This window comes from Callorhinchus milii, unplaced genomic scaffold, assembly GCF_018977255.1.
Source record: "Callorhinchus milii isolate IMCB2004 unplaced genomic scaffold, IMCB_Cmil_1.0 Scaffold5, whole genome shotgun sequence".
In the NCBI taxonomy this organism is placed as follows: Eukaryota; Metazoa; Chordata; class Chondrichthyes; order Chimaeriformes; family Callorhinchidae; genus Callorhinchus; species Callorhinchus milii.
The window spans coordinates 60,119,340-60,140,719 of NW_024704746.1; the positions used below are offsets into that span (position 1 = coordinate 60,119,340).

Sequence of the window (21,380 nt, forward strand, 5' to 3'; positions counted from 1 at the left end):
AAACCAAAAGGAATTGTTTAATTTGACTTCCTGTCACTGATAGATAAACAAGTACGGTTTCTGAGCTAGTTAACCCTTACTGGATCACAGTGGTATTTCTGAATAATAAAGCATTAGTTTCTTGACTTTCTTCCTAAAGATTGCAGAACATGTTGATGTGGTGAAAATGATATGTGCATTTCATAATCTGTGATATATGTAAGTTTATTTTTCTTTCTTTGCTGGTACATTAGTGCTGATGTGTTCAATCACTGTCCTAATGAGCTCTTGATTTTCAATCCCATTTCTGAGGGATTTCTTCAAACCTTCAAAATGTTTCCTTAGAATCTTTTGAAAGCATTGCTTTGAAAGTTCAGACCAAGTTCTGTTACATTGGAGTTTTATTTATGATATTCACAAACCAGATTTGTTGTGTTAATTGTAATTTCCAGTTTCCAGCGTACAATTTGCGAAATCCATGGGGGAAAAATGCAAAGCAGAAATTGCAGTTATCACAGTGAAGGTAGTTTGCACTGTCATTCTCTTCCAGTGTCTTCTTTGCATAGCTATAATTATAAACACAATATCATTCTATATTGATATAAACTATGAACTCAAGTGGTCACACTGGGGCTTGAACCAATTCCATCACAGAAGTGAAAATGTTACCACTGAACCAAGCTGATTCTTCTACATTTTAAATTTAAATGTAAGTAAGAGTTAAGCGACTCGTAAACCCTAATTGTTAAACCATCAGTGACAGGAAGTCAATTGGCTGCCGCATTTCACCCACAAAATACACAATGAATCCACTCTACAATATATTTTGTGTCAACAACGTCAATATATGTGTGTTCAACATGAGTTTTCTGCAACACATCCTTTTGCGGTAACAGCTTTCCCGCTTGCGCAATGTGCAAATTACCGGTACTGTAAGAAGAGATGAATTCACAAAATTTATGTGCAGAGTTCTGTTGTTCACAGTTTTACAGGATATTGCCAAAGTGATCAGCATAAAAGAACAGTCGGTTCCCACGATGCATGTCAGCCTGGCTCAGATAGTAGAACTCTCTTCCATGAGTCAGATGGTTCTGAGTTAAATGCCGTTGTTGGAGCTCTAAACTCATATCCTCTACCCTGACGCTGCAATGTGATGCTGGGACTTTGCTGCATTGAGGTATTCAACTTGTGAAGCACACTGAGACTACTTCACGACTTGAAAGATAGCACATCAGACGCAAATTTTATATTTGTAAATGAATATGAACCATCTCTGTGTTTGTCACATCTTCTTCCATACCTTCCAAAATGCAACTAGCCATTCTGCATTGCTCTCTAGAATTCTAGCACACTATTGCCAGACACCACTGCGCCTTCCTCCCCTCTTTCAAGGCATATCTCAAAATATATTTCTTTAATTGCGCTTTCGATCATCTTTGATAAACAAATAAAAATCATTTGGTTACTCAATTCATAACTGTTTGTGGGACACCATTGTGCGCAATTGGCTGCCGTGTTTAGCCCTCAAAATATACAGTCAATTGACTTTACAGTATATTCTGTGAAGCACTGTGAAGCACTTTGAGACGTTTTGAAGACGTGATAAGGCGCTATATCAAATGCAAGGTTTATGATTATGGTTATTATTATTAACTTTCCCCTGCCACTGCCAACTCCGGTGCACATGTGAAGTACTTTGAAGCATCCTCCCGATAGGTACTGTAAATTGCCAGATCAGAAACCAAAGTTTGTGCACTTACGATTCCTTTTATCCATTATTCTATCATTTTCACCTCAACAACTGTTCATAATCACAATCAAATATTTTGAATAACAGCTTCAACAATTTGCATTTCACGTAGGATAATGTCTCGAAGCACTTAAGAGGAAACTTAAGAGGAAACTTAAGAGGATGCATACATGAGGGAAAGGATATATAGAAGGGGATTAGGAGGGGGTGAAGGTTCATCTGAAGTATTAACACCATCATAGGCCAAATGGCTTGTTTCCGTGCTGTATCCTTCTATGTATTTCTATGCTTTACAGAAATGTTGACGGACACCAAGCAGGGAGAGTGGGGGAAGAGAAGATGACTGTACACATGTATCAATAAGGTTTTTAGGAAGCTTTTAAAACCAGATAAAGAGAGAAAAAGGCTGAAGTATTTAGCTGGAGGAGTTCCAGAGGGCAGGGGTATTGAGGCTGCAAGATCGGACCCTGATGGTGAGGCAGAGTGGGAAAGGAATGTGCTTGAGTTTGCATAATGAGGTCTGAAGGTGACAGACATAGAGGGGTGAGGGATTTATCGGTGAAAGTGATTTACTAAAAGATAATCATTTTTATCAATTTTGATCACACATTTGCCAAGTTTACTGATTCAAGCCACACGGGAGTTTGATATTATAGTCAAGGCTGACACTGCCAGGTGGTAAGAGAAGAGTACAGCATTGTCAAATGGTGCCATCTTCCAAATGAGACTTTACAATCAAACGCTGACTGCTTGTTTTGGTGGATGTTGAAGATCCCACATTCCTCCATAAAAAAATCCAAGGACTGTTTCTCTGTTGAGTAATTTGGGAATATTTTAACTCACTGCGTTTTAACCAAATCCTACGTTTTAAAAAATAAAAATAAATAATTTACTCTTACTGGTTACATTTATGAAATGATTTAATATACAGTTTAAAGTGTAAAGATTTTTTAACGTTCTTAAATAAAGTATTTAAACCACGATCAAATTGTAGTTATTAAAACAATGTATTGATTCAACATATACCCTTGAAAGTGTAATTTTTAAAAAAAACAATCTTAAGTATCGAAACAACCTTCAGCTTGTAAAGTTATTAAAATAGTGAGTCAGTCACTCAGAGTATAGGTTTTTTAAAAAACATTTTAAAGTATTTAAACCACCTTCAGATCGTAAAGTTATGAAAAAAAACAATAGATATATTGATGCAAAACTAAATATGGATTATACGGTACACATTCTTGAGCAAGACTGAGCTGCTGAGTGAATGAGTGAGTGAGTCAATGAGTCAGTCAATCAGAGAGTGAGTGAGTGAGTGAGTCAGTCAGAGAGTGAGTGAGTGAGTGAGTGAGTCAGTCAGTCAGTCAGTCAATGAGTCAGTGAGTCACCCTTGTCTTCACATCCCTCCACTCCTCTGCACCTGCTACCTCTCTGACCTCTCTCCTCACAACAGTGCCCTTTGCCTTCGTTCCACCGGTCTGGCCTCCTCCTTGTCCCCCGAATCCTTCCCTCCACCCTCGGCAACCGTGCTTTCAGCCATTATGCGCCGAGGCTCTGGAACTCCCTTCCTCACGCCCTTTGCCTCATCCCCTCTCTTCTTATTTTCAGGTCTCGGCTGAAGACCTTTCTTTTCGACAGCACCTTTGGTCACCTTCCTCCCCCTCTCCCTGGCTCAGCCCCGGGATCCGTTACCATGAAGCGCTCTGAGACGACGTCCGACGTGGAGGACGCTATATAAATCCGAGTGAGTGAGTGAGTGAGTGAGACAGTGAGTGAGACAGTCAGTCAGTAAGAGAGTGAGTGAGCGAGTGAGTGAGCGAGTGAGCGTGTGTGTGAGCGAGCGAGCGAGTGAGTGAGTGAACAACTTGGATTTATATAGCGCTCTCTACGCCAGACAGTGTCTCAGAGCGCTTTACAGTATGGATCCCGGGACCGAGCCGGGGGAAGGGGAGGAAGGTGACCAAAGGCCCAGTTTGAAAAGAAAGGTCATCAGCAGAGACCTGAAAATAGGAAGGGAGGGGGCGAGGCGAAGGGAGTGATGAAGGCAAGGACTGGGGTGATCGGGGAGCGGAGTTTTGTGCAGGTGAGAATGCGGGCGGCAGAGTTTTGAATGATTTGGATGTTATGGATGGTAGTGGATGGGAGACCGGTGAGGAGGGCGTTAGAGTAGTCCAGCCAAGAGGTGACAAAGGCATGGACCAGGATTTCAGGGAGTCAGGGAGTGAGTCAGTCAGGGAGTGAGTGAGTCAGTGAATGAGTGAGGCAATGAGTGTGTCAATGAATGTGTCAATGAGTCAATCAGTGATTGAGTGAGTGAGTGAGTCAATGAGTCACTGAGGAAGTGAGTCAGTCAGTGATTGAGTCAGTCAGTTAGTGAGTGGGAGGGAGGGAGGGAGTGAGTGAGTCAGGGAGTCAGGGAATGAGTGAGTCAGTTGGTCAGTGAGTCAGTCAATGAGTGTATCAATGAGTCAGTCAGTGATTGAGTCAGTCAGTCAGTGAGTGAGTGAGTGAGTGAGTGAGTGAGTTAGTTAGTTAGTTAGTTAGTTAGTTAGTTAGTTAGTTAGTTAGTTAGTTAGTTAGTTAGTTAGTTAGTTAGTTAGTTAGTTAGTTAGTTAGTTAGTTAGTTAGTTAGTTAGTTAGTTAGTTAGTTAGTGAATCAGGGAATGAGTGGGTGAGTGAGTCAGCGAATGAGTGTGTCGATGAGTCAGTCAGTGATTGAGTTAGTGAGTGAGTGAGTCAATGAGTCACTGAGGAAGTGAGTCAGTCAGCGATTGAGTCAGTCAGTTAGTGGGTGGGAATGAGTAAGTTAGTTAGTTTGTTAGTGAGTTAGTGAGTGAGTGAGTTAGTGAGTCAATGAGTGAGTCAGTGAGTGAGTCAGGCAATCAATCAGTGAGTAAGTGAGTGAGGATCATCTTTGTGGCCCCCCGGCGGGAGGAAGCCTGGCTGCCAGGGCACAAGCCAAGACGATGCTGATAGTCTGAGCCAGTGCCGAGCCCAGTGCCCCGGCCGTGATGTGGAACACATTGTCGCTCACGAACTGGTGGATCTTGCTGAAGCAGCCTGGCCGGTGGATGCCCGGGGCGCCGGGCGAGACGGGGTTGTGGTCGCAGCCCTTCCGTACGGTGCAGCAACTGAGGGGCACCGACCCGTTGGCCCACGGCTCCCCAGGCCAGGGCGAGGGGTACCAGTCCCGGTAGCTGTGGACTCCGCAGCAGTCCAGCGAGCGCTGCATGCTGTTGATGGCGTTGGCTTTCTGCTCGTCCTCCCCGTACAGCTCGATGGCTCGGCTCAGACCCCTCTGGAGACCCTCGGCGATGTCCCTGTGGTAAAACAAGCCCGACAGCCCGGCCGCCAGCCCAGCCGCCAGCACCGCCGCCTGGAAGATGCCGTAGGTCCTCAGCAGCCGCTTGTTCTCGGTGGCGGCGCTGAAGCAACCCAGGAAGCCCCAGAACAGCACCACGCCGCCCGCGGCCAGCAGGATGAACGGTGTGTTGGGGTAGCCGTGGGCGGACAGGACCAGGTAGTGACCCAGCGAGATCTTCGCCCAGATGCCCACCGTGAACATGCCCAGTCCCGCCACCCAGAAGACGGAGCTGAAGACCACCAGCGAGACCTTGAGCAGAGCCATGGCCCCCGCGCTGCTGGGTCTGCGGGGCAGGTGGGGCTGGCAGGGCTGGCGGGGCTGGGGTTGGCAGGGCTGGGGCTGGCAAGGCTGGGACTGGCAAGGCTGGGGCTCGTAGGGCTGGCAAGGCTGGGGCTCGCAGGGCTGGCAAGGCTGGGGCTGACAGGGCTGGCAGTCGCGGGGGAAGGAGTTCAAAGCCAAGCCTTTGGAGTCGCAGTTCCCACAGGAAGAGTCGGAGGCGAGAGGTTTCTCCTGGGTTCTCCCGGGCTCGGGCTCTGGCCGAGGGTTGCCCCTGGGCGGTGTCCGGCAGAGGGCGGCGATGGTGTCGGTGTAGGCGGGGAGCTCGCACGCCACTCCACCGGGAGCCACGGAATTCCTCTGGACACGAGGATACGCCTGGACACCCACCGCACCACCGCCCGGGACCCTGATGGGGAGGAGAACCTCCTGCCATCACCAGCCCCAGCGAATCCCGTCCGGTAGATAACAGGACCCCCCACCTTGAAGAGGATTTGCCATGCTCTGCCACCCCAACCCCCAACCCCACCACCACCAAAAAATAAATAATAACACCCCCCGCAGATGAATGCGGAGCCGTTCAAATCATCTCCAATTAAACTGCAAAATTAAAAGAAAATAAAAAAAAGAGAGGAAACTAAAACTCCAGCTTTGCTCGTGTGTTTTCTTGGTCAACGTCGATCTGGGGGTGGAGAGGGGAGTGGACCCCCCAATACCCACTCTACCTCATTGGCCATTAAATCCTTCCCTCATCGCACTTGAAAGCCATGAGGACAGACATGATCAGCTCATAATACCAACACAAACACACACATACACCCAAAAAACACCTGTCAACATGGCCTTTGAGACTGACTTCAAGCCATTGCATGCATGGGGGTGGGGGGTGTTGTACACATATATATATAGTGTGTGTGTTTAAAAAAACATGCACGTCTTGTTAAAAATTGGTTCCTTTCATAGCATTCATTGCAATTCAACACATAAATCGGGTTGGAAATGAAATACTGAACGAGAGTAGGAGTGGAGTATCTGAACATTTTCTATTTTTCACACGGTTATTGATGGGGGGGGGGCGGTTACTGCAAGTTGTTCTGTGTTGATTGAAGGCTCCAGAGAAACTCCAGTGCAGTCTGCAGGCTTTCCCTGTTGAATGTATTGTGCACCAAAGAGCCATACACTTTGTACTGATTTATGCCCAAACCCACACCCACGATCTCTCCTTTATTTGTTTTACTTCTGGAAAGCAATAACGCAGTTATTGTTGGAAGTCATTAGTTAGAAACAAGATAATTACAATAGATTACGGTATCACAATAGATCCATACAATTGCAATAGATAATTACAATAGATTACGATATCACAATAGATCAATACAATTGCAATAGATAATTACAATAGATTACAATATCACAATAGATCAATGCAAATGCAATAATAATAATAATAATAATCCTTGCATTTGATATAGCGCTTTTCACGTCGGGAGGACGTCCCAAAGCGCTTCACAGAACACACTGTAAAGTGAATTGACTGTATATTTGTGGGCGAACGCGGCAGCCAATTATGCACAGCAATGTCCCACAAACAGTCGTAGATTGAAAATGACCAATTTATTATTGTTTTGGGTTTTGGAGGGATTATTATTAGGCTCTGTGTGGAGTAAGGAAACTTGCCCAAGGTTTCGCCCTCTGCCTGGAATTGAACTCAGGTTTCTCACTTGCAAAGCGAGTGCTCTAACCACTGAGCTACAGGACTCCAATAGATAATTACAATAGATTATGTATCACAATAGATCAATACAATTGCAATAGATAATTACAATAGGACCCAGGAAGAAAAAATACATGTTTTCTTTTTTTTTAAATATTTTTTATTTTCTTTATTAAAGAAAAATGTAACACTTTTGTGTAATGTTTTCCCATACATATAGCGCCCTTGTACGTGTGTGTGTGTGACATATTAAAGTAATATCATTTTTAAACCTCAAACCCTAAAGGGTTGTGACTTGTCACAATGTGTCGCAGAACCTGTTTTACTACAAAGCCAATCAACTCTGGAGTTGAGATGTATGGCTTGATGCTACATCGTGATTTGTAATGCTTCCTTGAGATATCATATCGATTCCCATAATTTTTTTAAAAAGAAAGGCTCTACATACTCGATTGCTTGAATTAGTCCTTATGCTTATTTTTATACTTGTCTCGGCTTGTAACTGATATTGCATTAATTGATATTCACTATTAATGCGAGCTTATCCATAGAAACCATTATTTTCGAAGTAATTGCTTGAAAATCTAATGAAGATGTTTATGTACCTTCATTTAATTAAAGCAAATCTCTCTTCAGGAAAGCGTTAAAAAAGAGAAGAGTTAGAAATCAATAGGAGTTTTGTGAGTTTCCACTTTAAGCTATCTCGCTCCTCTTTAGACCATAAATAAGCAAGAAGCAATATAAAGTATACAGTGGATATCTTCAAGATTTATACATTACTTTGGTGATTTCGATCAGTGAAGTTCAGTCGATAGAACAAACTTGTGCCGCGATCAGAAGGCTGACAGTTAAAATCCCATGTTTATAGTATTGGGAGAATATTGGAAGTCTCATCTTTTGGATGAAATATTAAACCAATGTCTATTTTTGAGCTTAAACATTAAATGGAGTTTCTCCTGGTGTCCAAGATCATTAATCTCACAGGTGTTTGCAGGATCTTGTAGGTACGAACAGCTGTCATATTTGGTTACAAAAACAGTTACTACATTTGACAGTAATCAGTTGTGAAGCACTTTACATGACAATTTGACAAGGTACTATAAAAAGATACAAATTTTTGATAGAATTGAATGACTTATTTATTTTATTCACAAATAATTACTTTATTATTCTATTCAGTAATTGGCCACATTTGAAAACGCATCAAAATCATAGCAACACATGATTGATTGTTGATTAAAAATTAAAATCAATAACCATTTAAACCGCAATAACTGATGTGACATATCCGTCCCCTGATGTGCATTGCAATCAAAGTTCCTGTGTGAATGTAAATGTTTGAAATCGTATATTACAAAGACATGAAAACATAAAATTATGGTCTAGATGCCTTATACACTTCGTGTATTTATAGTAAAATCACGAAATATTATTTGTGCCTTTCACACAACATAATCCTAGAGTATTCAAATTGGAAATGTGAGTTGTGAAATCCTCTGTAGTACAATTGCAGGGATGCAGAGATGATTTCACAATCCAGCAAGAGTTGCAACAATGTACAGTATCATAAAGTAGGAAAAATACACGTATAACAAGGTTAGAATCTATGCCGAAATAATTTTATTCTTAAAATCTACAGAAGTGAAAAAGTTTCGTGACTGCAAACAAGCCTTTTCTTTTTACATTTTGTCAATAGCCAGTGCTGAGTTGAACACACGCTAACTTGAATAAAATAAAATACTCAACTTGTATTTCATTTAGCGCGTTATCACATCAAAACGTGCAAAAGCTTTGGACAATAATATTAAAATGCAGTGCCTGTTGCTGTGGCGATTTTCGGACTAAGGGAAAAAATTCGCCAAGAGAAGGGGAGGTGACATTGTGTGTAGGGCAAGGTCGCCAGGTGTGATCTGAAGACGCACGAGCGTACGAGGGAAGGCAAGGCGGAGGGATTGAGTATTAAATGTTTCATCCAAGTGCTTTTTTCATTTGTATGGGTAATTCTTTATACACTTATGTGAGGCCGAGGAAAGTTTGCAAAGTTCTGAGAAAGAGATATTTGGGAAATGATCTTCGTTAGGTTTTCCCGATCAAACTAAACTTTGATAACAGGTTGGATGGCCGCATTTGAAAACGCATCAAAGACATGATGCAAGCGAGAGACCTGAGTTCAATTCCAGGCAGAGGGCGAAACCTCGGGCAAGTTTCCTTACTCCACACAGAGCCTAATAATAATCCCTCCAAAACCAAAAACAATAATAAATTGGTCATTTTCAATCTACGACTGTTTGTGGGACATTGCTGTGCGCAATCGGCCGCCGCGTTCGCCCACAAATATACAGTCAATTCACTTTACAGTGTGTTCTGTGAAGCGCTTTGGGACGTCCTCCCGACGTGAAAAGCGCTATATCAAATGCAAGGATTATTATTATTATTATTATTGGGCCAACTGAGGGCCAGGTTGTTAAACACAGTAGTTAGCAGTGGGGAAGTCTGTTCTGTGAGGTTACCACCACCTGTGGCTGTGTCCCAGGACTCACGCCCAATGGGGCGGGTTGGTGATGGCATTGGGCGTGATTTAAGACGGCTTTGGGCGGTCCCTTAATTTTTTTTGCCATTTCATTTCGGAAAAAAACTTTTCCCTTCCCCTTTGAATACCTTTTCTTATAGCGTTTCGAGAGAGAGAGAGAGAGGGAGAAAAAAAGGGATAAGGAGGATAAACCGTTATTGGAGGCGGCGTGTAATATTTGGGCTACATTTGGGCTCGTGTCGGGATGACTTTGGGCTACAAACCGCGTTGGATGGCTGGCGAACCCCCCCGGTCAGAGAGCACGCGAGCCGGGCACCAACACGCATGCGCACTCTCACTCCCTCCCTCCCTCCCTCCCTCACACACGCGCGCGCGCGCGCGCACACACACAGCGGCGGCTCCGCCAACCGTTAAAACCCCAAACCTCTCGACGTCACCAAATGCCCGAGTTCACCCACCACTGGACCCCGGGGGGTGCGTCCAGTTTTTTTTGGTATTAAAAAAAAGGAAAATCAAGTCTCCGGCCACGAATTGAGCTCACAAAGGGGGGGGGGGGCAACAAGAGGGGGGGGGGCAACAAGAGGGGGGCGGGCAACAAGGGGGGGGGGCAACAAGGGGGGGGGGGGAAGCCTACGGCCTACAGTGCGAGCAACGGCTCGGAAGCGGCGCGAGGGGAGAGAGAGAGAGAGAGAGAAAGGGAGGAGTGCGCATGAGCCGGGGCTGACCAACGGCCACGACAGCGCATGAGCCTGAGTGTCGCGGTGGCCTGTGGGAGTTGTAGTTCCCTCCCTCCTTCCCTCCCCTCCGCTGCCGGGTCAGGGAGCCAAAAGCGTTGACCGAAAGCCGGCGGAACTACAGGTGCCAGCGGGCAACACGCGCGCCTTCCCCTCCGCCTCCTCCTCCTCCTCCTCACCGCCACACGCCTTTCGTAAGCGGGGGCCAAGCTGCCCAGCGAGAGGTGAGTCCCCGCTGTGAGTGAGTGCCTCAAGTGACACACCTGGCGGGGCTGTGGGCTGCCGGCGGGCGGGCGGGCGGGCGGGGCTGTGGGCTGTGGGCCGGGCCGTTCCCCCCCCTTCTCTCTCTCTCTCTCTGTCTCCTATTGTAGCCAAACGGGGTCGGTCGGTAAGTTAACGTCTGTGGATCAGTGTGTGACCCGCACTTTTACATCAGTGATGATAGTGATGTGATGATGATCTGATAAGCACAGGGTGTGTGGCCGCCGCTGCACTCGGTTGAAGGGGTGGTGGTGGGGGGGGGGGAGAAGAGCAGTGCCCCCCCCCCCCCCCCGGTTGCTGTGGGGAGGAATGTCGCTCCCACCCATACGGTGCTGGTGGTGGATTCCCTCGTGCGGGACTACCGGCAATTCCTGCAAAAAAAAAAGGATTTTATTTCCATGGGATTTGAATCGATTCTCGGCTTCACGTTGACATTTCAAGCCTCGTGGACGCTTGTAATTTCACCTGCGTTAGTGTGAGTGAGTGAGTGTGTGTGTGTGAGTGGTGTGTGTGTGTGTATGGGGGGGGGGGAGGGGTGGAGAGATTTATACGTGTACTTTTTTTATTGCTCTCGCAGAATTTCTTTCAAACTCACTGGGAAGTGACATGTTGTCGGTGGTGAGAGGAGGGGGAGGAGGGGGTTGGGGGGGTAACAAGACAAAGAGGTCTTTTTGACGTCGTTTTAAAGGGATATTCGTTTTGTGGCATTTATTTTTGGAGAGGGGTTTGGGTGGTGGGGGGGGGCGTTTGGGGAGGAAACCTCAGGTTTAGGGAGAGAGAAGAGAGTCAAAAGTGTCATTTGAATCACAATGGCAGCATATGCCAGTGATGCTTGTGACTTTACTGCATTTTCTTAAAAACACACATCAAGCGCTTTTTGTGAACATGCCATAAATTTCTTTTTATGTCTGAAGGGCCGGGGTTGGCAGCGGGACGCTTTTAGCGAGACTCGGAAGAAAACCGTGAGATAGAGGTTGTTTTCTGCGAGTAACTTTCACGCGAAGCTGCTGGAATCGTGTCGCAAACTTAAAGACGCAACAAGGAACATGGAAGTTATTGTGTCCGTATGTTTTATGTAGTTTGAAAGGTAAAGTTTGCAGAAACTTAAGATTTGCGATAACTGGTACTGCATCAAATGTGCCTATAATGAGGTCCACAATGGCGTTTCAAGTTTTAGTACTTTATTTTTAAGTGGCAAATTCTTATAAGTCCTGTTTTGATCAACAGTCTGTCACTGATACTAAAAGCTTTCGTGGAAGGGATTTTGTAAAGAAACTTAACAATTTGAAGAAAAACATTTTTAGTTCAACTTTCTAGGAATAATACACAAGAAAACATTTAACAGTTTTAAAACTGGCCACTTTGAGGATAGACACTGAACAGGTCAACAGTTGTGAGTTGAAGAATCTAAAGGTGGCTACTGGTTGATTGAATAATCTCTGTAGGTGTTGTAAGAAGACTACAATTTTTATGGCCCAGTATCGTGCAATAAAGTTGCCCATGCAGTTGAACAAGCATCAGGTATGATGCAAGAAAACAGATTCTAAAAGCAATAGTTATCATACTGCATGGTATTTATTCAGTTAGGACCACCCTAACATTTTTTTTTGGCCAGCTGGGTTTCTGACATGTGGAAATCTATCCATGCTTAAGAGTATCCAAACAGGACTTAAGTTCCATATATGTATGCCACCTACACATGGAAATTTCACCGTGTCTGGGCATCCTCTCTCTTGAGTGACACAACAACTACAACAAAATTACATTTGTAAAGCCCTTTCATGTCAGGAGGACGTCCCAAGGTGCTGAACAATCGGGGATCGGGATCCGAGCGTGGGGAGGCAGGGTTAGGATGAGGCAGAGAGGTAGGAGAGCGGCTGAAGGCACGGTTGAAAAGAAGGGTCTTGAGTGTGCCTTGAAGGAGGCAAAGGAGGGAGCAAGGCAAAGGGATTGTGGATGGAATTCCAAAGGGTGGGGGCAGAGAAGCTGAAAGCCTGGCCGCTGATGGTGGGGTGGGTCAGGCAGGAGATATGGAGCAGGCTGAAACTTGCTGAACGGAGGGAGCGGACAGGTTGATAGGAGATTAGCAGGTCGATAGGGGATTAATAGGTCAGAGAGGAAGGAGGGGGCACACCCTGCTTACCTAATTTTGGAGATTATTAGGCTAAGATTGGAGACTCTTGAAGTGCATGGGGATAACCTGCTTAAACTGCATACTGTGCCATTGTCTGTCATGCTTCCTGTTGCTTGTCCAGCTAAGACCACCGTACCAGTTAGGGCTTTGGCTTGCAAGTTTAACATGAGCTGAGTGGGAAACAACTCCAAGGAGATCGCACTCCCCCCGAGGATAGTTATCCTTCCATTTGAGGCGGTTCAAATGAAAAGGCTATTGACTTGTAAGGCGAAGGCTCTATCTGTAAATCCCAAGTTTGATTGATGAAATGCAAGTGGATAAAATATTAGATTACAGAGGATCTGCTGTTCTTTCCAAAGTTCTCAAAAAGAAGTGGATGCCATAACATATCAGCTGCTCTGACTTCATGCTAATAAATAAAGATTTAATTGCTTCAAGGTTTGTATGTGAAAGATGGATGCTTGAAGGCATATGAGGATAAGGCAGGGTTAGTGGGTTTGAAACAATACTTTCCTCTGAGATCTGGTGCAGACTTGATTGGCTGAATGGCCTCCTTTTCAGCTGTAAATTTCTAGGAGTTGTTTTTAGGCAGGGGTCACCCAACCAGTCGATTGCAAATAGGCATCCTGTCGCACATGCTCAATTTAATAAATAAATAATAATAATACTTGAATTTGATATAGCGCTTACCGCTTTCAAGCCGTCTCAAAGCACTTCACAGATAACAACAAGGTTACATTTGTATAGTGCCTTTCACGTCGGGAGGATGCCCCAAGGCACTGGAAAATCAATGTTTCGGATCCGAGCTGAGGGTCGGGATCAGGGGAGGGTGGAGGGCAGGTGGGGAAGGAGGTGAAGAGGAGGTTCTTGAAGGAGGCGGAGGGACTGCGGGATGGAGTTCCAGAGGGTGGGGCAAAGTGGCAGAAGGCCCACCCGCTAATAGTGGGGCAAGTGAGGCAGGGGACGTGAAGCAGGGAGCGGGCAGGTTGGTAGGGGGTTAGGAGGTCGCAGAGGTAGTGGGGAGCAAGGCCGAGGAGGGCTTTGAAGATGAGGACCAGGATCTTGAGCCATATCCTCTATGTGATGGGAAGCCACTGGATTCGGGCGAGGGTGTGTTATGAAAAGACGAGAGGGAGGAGCAATTATTTACAGCAGTTAAACAATGAAAGTTTATTTTTGTTTTGAGATGCATAAAATACTTTGTGCATTTGGCTTTGTTTTCAATTGGACTAAATAACTACGCAGTTCTGTTGCTCCTTCCTCTTGTCTGTTTGATCATGCATGAGAGCGCCACCTAGTGTTGATGGACTAGTTGGAGAGTCCCGTTTTATTTGGCTACAGTTGAAAGTTTATAAGTTGAACAGTTTTGTTCTTGAAGCCAAATTCTGACCAAAGAGTTAGTTGCTGCCACTCACTTTGGTAATCTTCATCAGAAGGTTATTGTTACTTTGTAATACCATTTTTGGTGGATCTGTAAAAATTAAGTGTTCCATGAGAAACTATAGGGAGTTTGTGATTAAAAAGCTGCACGGAAATCTGGATTTATTATAGGTCTTTTGAGGTTTAATAAGGGTTAGTATCAATATTATTTTTAAAAGTAATTTTAAAACCTAGACAGCTGAGTTCAACACCGGCTATATTAAGATTGAGTCCCCACACCCACTAACAAGACAACCACAGAGTCCTATAGAGTATTGGTAAGAGCACTCGCCTCACAAGCAAGAAGACTCGGATTTGATTACCGGGCACGGCGAAATCTTAGGCAAGTTTCCTTATTTCACACGCCTGTGTTTACTCAACAGTCAGTAGGAACCTGGTTGTTAGTCGATTGGTGGATTGCTTTCCAGGGGTAATAATACATCCCCCCAAAAATTATTTGGTCACTTAATCCACGACTCTTTGTGGGACACTGTGGTGCGTAATTGGCTGCTGCAGTTCTGTGAAGCATTTTGAGACATCTCAACAATGTGATAAGGCGCTATCTTAAATGCAAAGATCATTATTATATAAACCAGAATTTGTATTCCTGATCACTAGTGCCTGTGAATGTCCAGTGAGCCTACTGGCCTTAATACCAGTTTGAGGCTTTGTGAGGATGGTGTGAAAAGTGTCTCTTGGACTAATGCCAGGAGCTGGCAGACAGATTCCATACTCCGGTGTGATTAACCATTAACCACCTTAAAAGAAGAGGATGGCACCATCAAAATGAATCTTGATTTTTTTCTGTAATGGTCTCATGTCCATATGGTAACTACTGATAATACCTGATTGGAAAGACATTGAGCGAGGGAGGGAGGGAGGAGTTAACTTCTACAACTGATTACCAAATGACCAGATTGTTACAGCAATGCGAATTAATACTGTAATTCACAAACTGATGTATTCAGTGACTCCTTCCACAGCTTCTTCTTAAAATGAAAAATAATAATTAAAATCTTACAAAAGTAGGCTCATGAAAATAAGTGTGTTTATGAATGGAATTTGGAATAATTTAATTCTAGTATCTAATTTGTGATTGGTAAAGTATGTTTGTGTTAATTGTAGCTTCTGGTTTGTGATATTTCTGAATCCCAAGGCAGGCAAAGTCCAAAAACAAGGTATGCAAGGAAAAGTCAACATACAGTTTTTAGGACTTTGCTGACTTAGCACTTGCGGGTATCTTGGAATTTTGCCACAAAACAGGTTACAATCAGACCCCTATACCATAAACCAGATTTTCCTACTCAAAATAAAAATAGCCAGCGACTTCCAGTGCCTTGGAAATCATCAACGTGAAAGCCGCTATATAAATGTAATTTTGTTGTGAGTTGGGACATTAATGCATTGTACAATGAAGGCTTACACCTGCTTCACTCACTCAATTGGGTTGCAATCTCAGCAGTTCTATTTTGGAGTGGGGCGTAATAGATGCACTTCATGACCATGAGAGAGGGAAAATACCAACAAAATACACAGTCAATTCACTTTACAATATATTCTGTGAAGCGCTTTGAGACGTCTCAATGACATGTGAAGGCAGGATATCAAATGCGAATATCTCAAATTGCAGATCAAGAGGCTAAGGCTGTCTTACAGTATTTTGACTGGTATTAAGAGAAACCATTCATCATTTTTTAACACAATGTCTAACACAATGGTACTAATCGTTCCAGTTTTGAAGATCCAATCAGGATTCATCCATCAAATGAGGATTCAGTAGAGGCTTAACCACTGGAAGTATGCCATTTAACCTATGCAAATCAGATTATTTTCTGTACTCAGCACAGGTAGCTAACAGTAGAAAATTACATCTCCGCAAGGAAGAAAGTTTGCCATTGTTTGAAAACCCTTAGCCAGCAAATTGTTTGTTACATTACATTGGTTTATTTCTCATCACAATATCTTAATTTACTTTTTCCTACATATGCTTCCAAAGTAACTCATCAAAGTGAAGCACTTTGAGATGATAAGAGCTTTGAGATTTTAACATGATATAGTATATAACAACAATAAATAAGTGTTGCCTTTAATATAGTGCCTTTCATATCCAGAGAGTATCTCAAAACTTCACTGGATTTTGCAGGTGAATGCGACAGCCTTTGTGTATAACATTGTCCCACATTCGGCCATGTAATTAATGACCAATTTTATCGCATGATTGTTAACCATTAACATTTGACGCCCATAAAAGGGAGCTGTGTATTATTGGAAACACACTGGTTATAAACTCAGTAGAACGTCAGAAGATTGCTGGACTGCCATCAACAGCCTGTTTTGATTGATCAGACAAAACATTGTATTTCAGCAAAATAATTAAGCTTTGAAAGACCCAGATATGAACAAAAAAGTGCCTGGGATAGAATTGAGGTTGGCTCGTGGAACAAGAGTAATCTTCTGCCTCCACTTATTCTGGTGAGTTTTTTTAAAAATATCTGTCTCTGCTATTTCACTTTGTCTCAAAGGTTTTACTTTAATATGTGCATTCCAAAAAAGTATCATTACAATTCCTTTAAAGCATCTGTAAATATTTTCCCTTCTACATTCAGCACAATTCGGTGATTTCAAACGTCTGTAAAGTTTTAAGTTTTCACATTGTCATTCTGTTAATGTATGGCTCATCAGGGATTAAGGAAATGTTCTTGTATGTTCCCAGATAAATTGCTCTGGTCTTGAAGGAGAAGGAAACTTTTACCTAATTTGACAGACCTAGTATGGTTCAGGAAACCTTGGAAAGAAAAGGTGTGCAGCAAAACCCCTGAGGTGCATCAGTACCTTAATCTACAAGTTGACAGTAGGAGGTGGTTTGTTGCATGGAATCACCGGCCAGAGGTCAATCACAGGTAAGAGGGATTCATCTGTCACAATCTACAGATGATGCCTCTTCATCACTCTGTAAATATCAGATCCATATCAGAGGCTAGTTACATTTGCGGTCAATGTGAAACGGATTTGAACAAGTGCATCGGTCCATAGTTTTATATTGCAAACATTTTATCATTTAGAGCTTCAGAGTCTGCTGGAGTGCACCTTAAGGGGAATTATCAGTGTATGATCTGGTGGCATAGTGGCTAAAACTGACTGTGAAGGGTACCTTCACTGACTTCATTCCAACCCTCTTTGTGTTGCTTTTCTGGGGGTAATAATCCTTTCAAAGAAATTAAAATAATTTTGTCACTCAAACCATGACTGTTGGTGGGACACTGCTGTGTGCAATTGACTGCCACGTTTCCCCCACAAAATATACAGTCAACTCACTTTACAGTATATCCTGTGAAGCACTTTGACACGTGTCGAAGACGTGATACCGCGCTATTTCAAATGCAAGGATTATGTGACATTTGAGAATAGATATCATGAATATAGCTTTAGTAAAAGAAAATCCTATTCTGATGTATTATAAAATATAATTTCACAGTTCTGTTTATAGTTCAGAATTTAAAGTAATTGTGCACTACTGCTCAATGACAAACACTACCCAATTTACTGAATACCTAAAGGACTATTCATATTGATATTATGCCACATGAATGTTGAATTTGGTTAAGTAAATGTAGTGAAAGGAATTTTATTTATCTTTTAACCCATTGAGTCAGATGTATTTAGTTTGCGTATTATTATGTTTTTTTGCAATAAAGGCTTTAAATATCTACTGCTTTGTCCTGTTTTTTTTAAAGTTATGATGGGTTTTCAATTATGTTTTCCATACAAGTTGTACTTAAGTTTCACCTTGGCTGAATAAGATGTAGTGTGTTAAAAAAATCATCTGTTAAAAGTGTCTTTTGTATCTTGTCGCTCATGGCCTCATTTGCATATCACTGTAGCATTTCACAAGTACATGTATGTTTTTATTGTAAGGCAATATTGTGACCAGAGCTTTGTGCAAAGATATTCTTTCCATATGATTCAGTAAGATGATAGTAATACGACTGGCAGTTTATAAAATTGGGCACTTGTACATCAAAGTTAACTGGTTTATTCATAATAATCCTTGCATTTGTTTTATACAAGAAAAATACTATTGTACAATGCATTGTATTCTCAATCCTGTTTTTGAGAAGAAGAAGAAGACAATACTTTTTCTGCTTATCTAGTCTCAGCCTGGCTCAGGTGGTAGCACTCTCGCCTCTGAGTTAGTGGGTTATGGTGGGTTCAAGCCCCATGTTGGGACAAGGAGCCTACATAGCCTACGCTGAATTCAGTTCAGTGCTGGAGGTGTGCTTCATTAATGTTTCATCAAAGATGACGTCCTTCCGATGCGACATCAAACCGAGGTCTGTCTACCTGTCCAGGTGGACATTAGAGATCATCTGCACTATTCAAGAAAGGAGTTTCTCCCAGTGTACTGGCAAACAAGCCCCCAAACTTACTTGCTTCTGGGACGTTGCTGTGTGCAAATTGGGTGCTGCGTTTTCTCACAAAATACTCAGTCGCACTACTTTGATATATCCTGTGGAGTGCTTTGAGATAGCTAGAGGATGTGATAGGCGCTATATGAAAGGCAGAGATTATTATATATATGTGCTTATATATGAAAATCTATGTGTGTATATATTAATTAACAAAATTAACATGATACATATACTACCTGTAGTATTTGTATCATATTAATTTTGATTAACTTGTACATGTATGTAATCACAGTAGTCCTAATGCACATTTGGGTTAAGTAAGCAGTTAATTAACCTATTAATTAACCAGTGAATTGTCAGATTTTGTTTTTTGTATGGAATATTTTCAACCAGTTTAACATAATATGAATAGAATTAACTAGGAATATTTAATGAAACTCCTCAATTCCAACCAAAACTTAGTGTTTTTGCATGGTTTCCCCCCCAGTTTCCTTTTGAACTCAATACTCAATGTGAGTAACATGATCCCATTGCAGAGTGGCCTTTTTGAAAATGTTTAAGCTGTTGAATGTCTTCTTCCAGAGGTGACAGTGGTCTGTAACTCTCACTGATTGAAAATGTATACACTTTAACTTTGAAATTCAACATTTTATGCATTATTTTGTGATTGCAGAAAAATACTAATGGTCATTCCCATGGTGATGAGGCTTCAAGATCCATTCTGCTATTGGTGTTCATTTGTTTTTGTGGAGAGTTCAGTCTCTGGTGGGAACAGTAAGTGATACCATAATCTGGTTATGTTTTTACTGCTGCAAAGTACACAATGGGAATGTTGAATTAATATTAAAGTATAATAAACATGCAGAGTTCATTGCGTGTGCCAAAGTGATAAAAGATTACAATATTATAAACTGCAGTCTTAATCTGTTAATTTTTTAAGTCTACAAATCTCTTCATGCCCTGGCACTACCCTACTTCGCCAACCTGCTTACTCCCCACTCCACCACCCTCCGCTTGGCTGGTTCTCGTCTGCTTGTCCCTCGTCCCCTCTGCTCCACCATTGACAGCCGTGCTTTCAGCCACTATGCCCCTGAACTTTGGAGCTCTCTCCTTCAATCCCTCCAATTCTTCTGCCTTGCCCCTCGTTTCCCATTTTCAGATTAGGCCTGAAGAGCTTCCTCTCCCCGCCCCCCTCCCGCGACTCAGCATCAGGCTCCACCACTGTAAGCTCTCTGAGCCGGGCATAAAGTCACTATATAAATAAATGCAAGTTGTTGTTGTAGAGTGCAGAATGTGAACACATGTACATAATTTGCTGTCCAAACTATTCTAATATACTGTTAGATTCTAACGGTATAACAACATTCTATCAACCTCCCTCCACAGGCTACAGATCATCCAGAACTCTGCAGCCTGTGTCCTCTCCGGCACTAGGCTCCGCGACCCTATCACCCCCATCCTTGCCCAACTCCACTGGCTTCCCATCACACAGAGGATACAGTTCAAGGCCCTCCACGGTCTTTCTTTCCCCTATCTCTCCGATCTCCTAACTCTCTACCATCCTGTTCCCCAGCGCTCAGCGGGCTCCAGCCTGCTTCACATCCCCCACCTTGCTCGCCCCATTATTGGCGGGCGGCCTTCCACCACTGCACCCATCCTCTGGAACTCCATCCCGCAGTCCTTCTGTCTCGCCCCCTTCCTCGCCAACTTCAAGACCCACCTCAAGACCCTCCTCTTCGACCGTGCTTTCGATCTTCCTGCTTACCCCCTGCCCTCCACCCTCCCTCATCCCCACCCCTAGCTCGGGTCCATAATCCTGTCTGTCCAGCACCTTGGGATGTCCTCCTGACGTGGAAGGCGTTCTACAACTGTAATTTTATGTTTGGGGTCAAAATTGAATATTCAAACTGAATTTGAAAATTCCCCGAAAGCATCAAATTCTGAATACGGGTAATATTCAAATGTGACTGAAAATGCTTGAGCCAGTGGACTTTAATCTGTCATTTTAATTTCCAATGTGAATTAAACTTCTCCTGACTGCATACAGTAATGGCAGTGCTAAATGGATGAAAAGTTCAAGCACTTGTTCCATTTAAAGTTCTTTCAATCTCCAATAATAACAAATGACTCTTTTCCATTAGGATTTCAGGTCATAGTTTAGGTTGGCATTCCAGTGCAGTAATTGCATAACAACCCTTCACATTTTGACAGCATATTGAAAGAACATTTAAAAGCACTTCACTCAGCTGACTGCATTGTTGGACAACGTTGCTGTCCCTCAGATGAGATTTTACCCTTAACTAACCAGCCTGTTGAAGGCAACACGAAAGATCCCAAAGTGCGGTCTTGAGAAGAGCGGTTTTCCTATTGCCGCATACATACCCCGACCAAACTCCGTACCCCCATCTCACCAGTTCTGGCCAGGCTCCACTGGCTCCCTGTCACCGATCGGATCAACTTCAAAATCCTTACAAATGTTCAAATCCATTCACCCCCTGGCACCTCCCTACCTCTCCCCTTTTTCAAGTCCCTCCTTCCTTTTCGACTGTGCTTATGGTCACCTAGACCACCCCCCACTGGCTCATACTCGGCCTCTGCCACTGTTAAGCCGCTGAGTCCCTACCCTGCTTGGAGGATGCTGTATAAGTGAAAGTCGTTGTAAAAGTGCAAGTCCGGGGCTCTGTCTTGGTGACATCATCCGCAGCCATGGAGTCAACTTCCACATGTATGCGGATGACACCCAACTCTATCTTTCTGCCTCCACCCTCAACTCCAGGACCACTGCTGTCCTGACAGACTGCCTGTCGGACATC

General features: G+C 43.4%; 2 protein-coding genes across 7 annotated transcripts in view; one reads left to right on the forward strand and one right to left on the reverse strand.

The window, feature by feature from the left end:
• Positions 1-4,634: 4,634 nt before the first annotated feature.
• Positions 4,635-5,354, reverse strand: LOC103177073 (tetraspanin-7-like). The gene has a single exon (XM_007891031.2). The coding sequence runs from the start codon at positions 5,352-5,354 to the stop codon at positions 4,635-4,637; it is 720 nt and encodes a 239-aa protein (XP_007889222.2).
• A 5,140-nt stretch (positions 5,355-10,494) lies between these two features.
• The window catches only part of trabd (TraB domain containing), a 30,062-nt gene continuing 19,176 nt past the window's right edge, over positions 10,495-21,380 (forward strand). For 2 of the 6 annotated variants that reach the window (XM_042335561.1, XM_042335565.1), the window contains exons 1-5: positions 10,495-10,568; positions 11,520-11,692; positions 16,524-16,630; positions 16,872-17,058; positions 19,241-19,341. The gene's annotated coding sequence lies outside the window, so the exon portion shown is untranslated. Of the gene's footprint in view, positions 10,569-10,719; positions 10,733-11,346; positions 11,693-16,523; positions 16,631-16,871; positions 17,059-19,240; positions 19,342-21,380 lie in introns of those variants that run through there. The other 4 variants (XM_042335562.1, XM_007890953.2, XM_042335563.1 and 1 more) reach the window with 4 other exon arrangements.

Bases quoted from the DNA above. Each gene is read 5' to 3' on its own strand.
- LOC103177073 (XM_007891031.2), bottom strand. From the start codon at position 5,354: ATGGCTCTGCTCAAGGTCTCGCTGGTGGTCTTCAGCTCCGTCTTCTGG.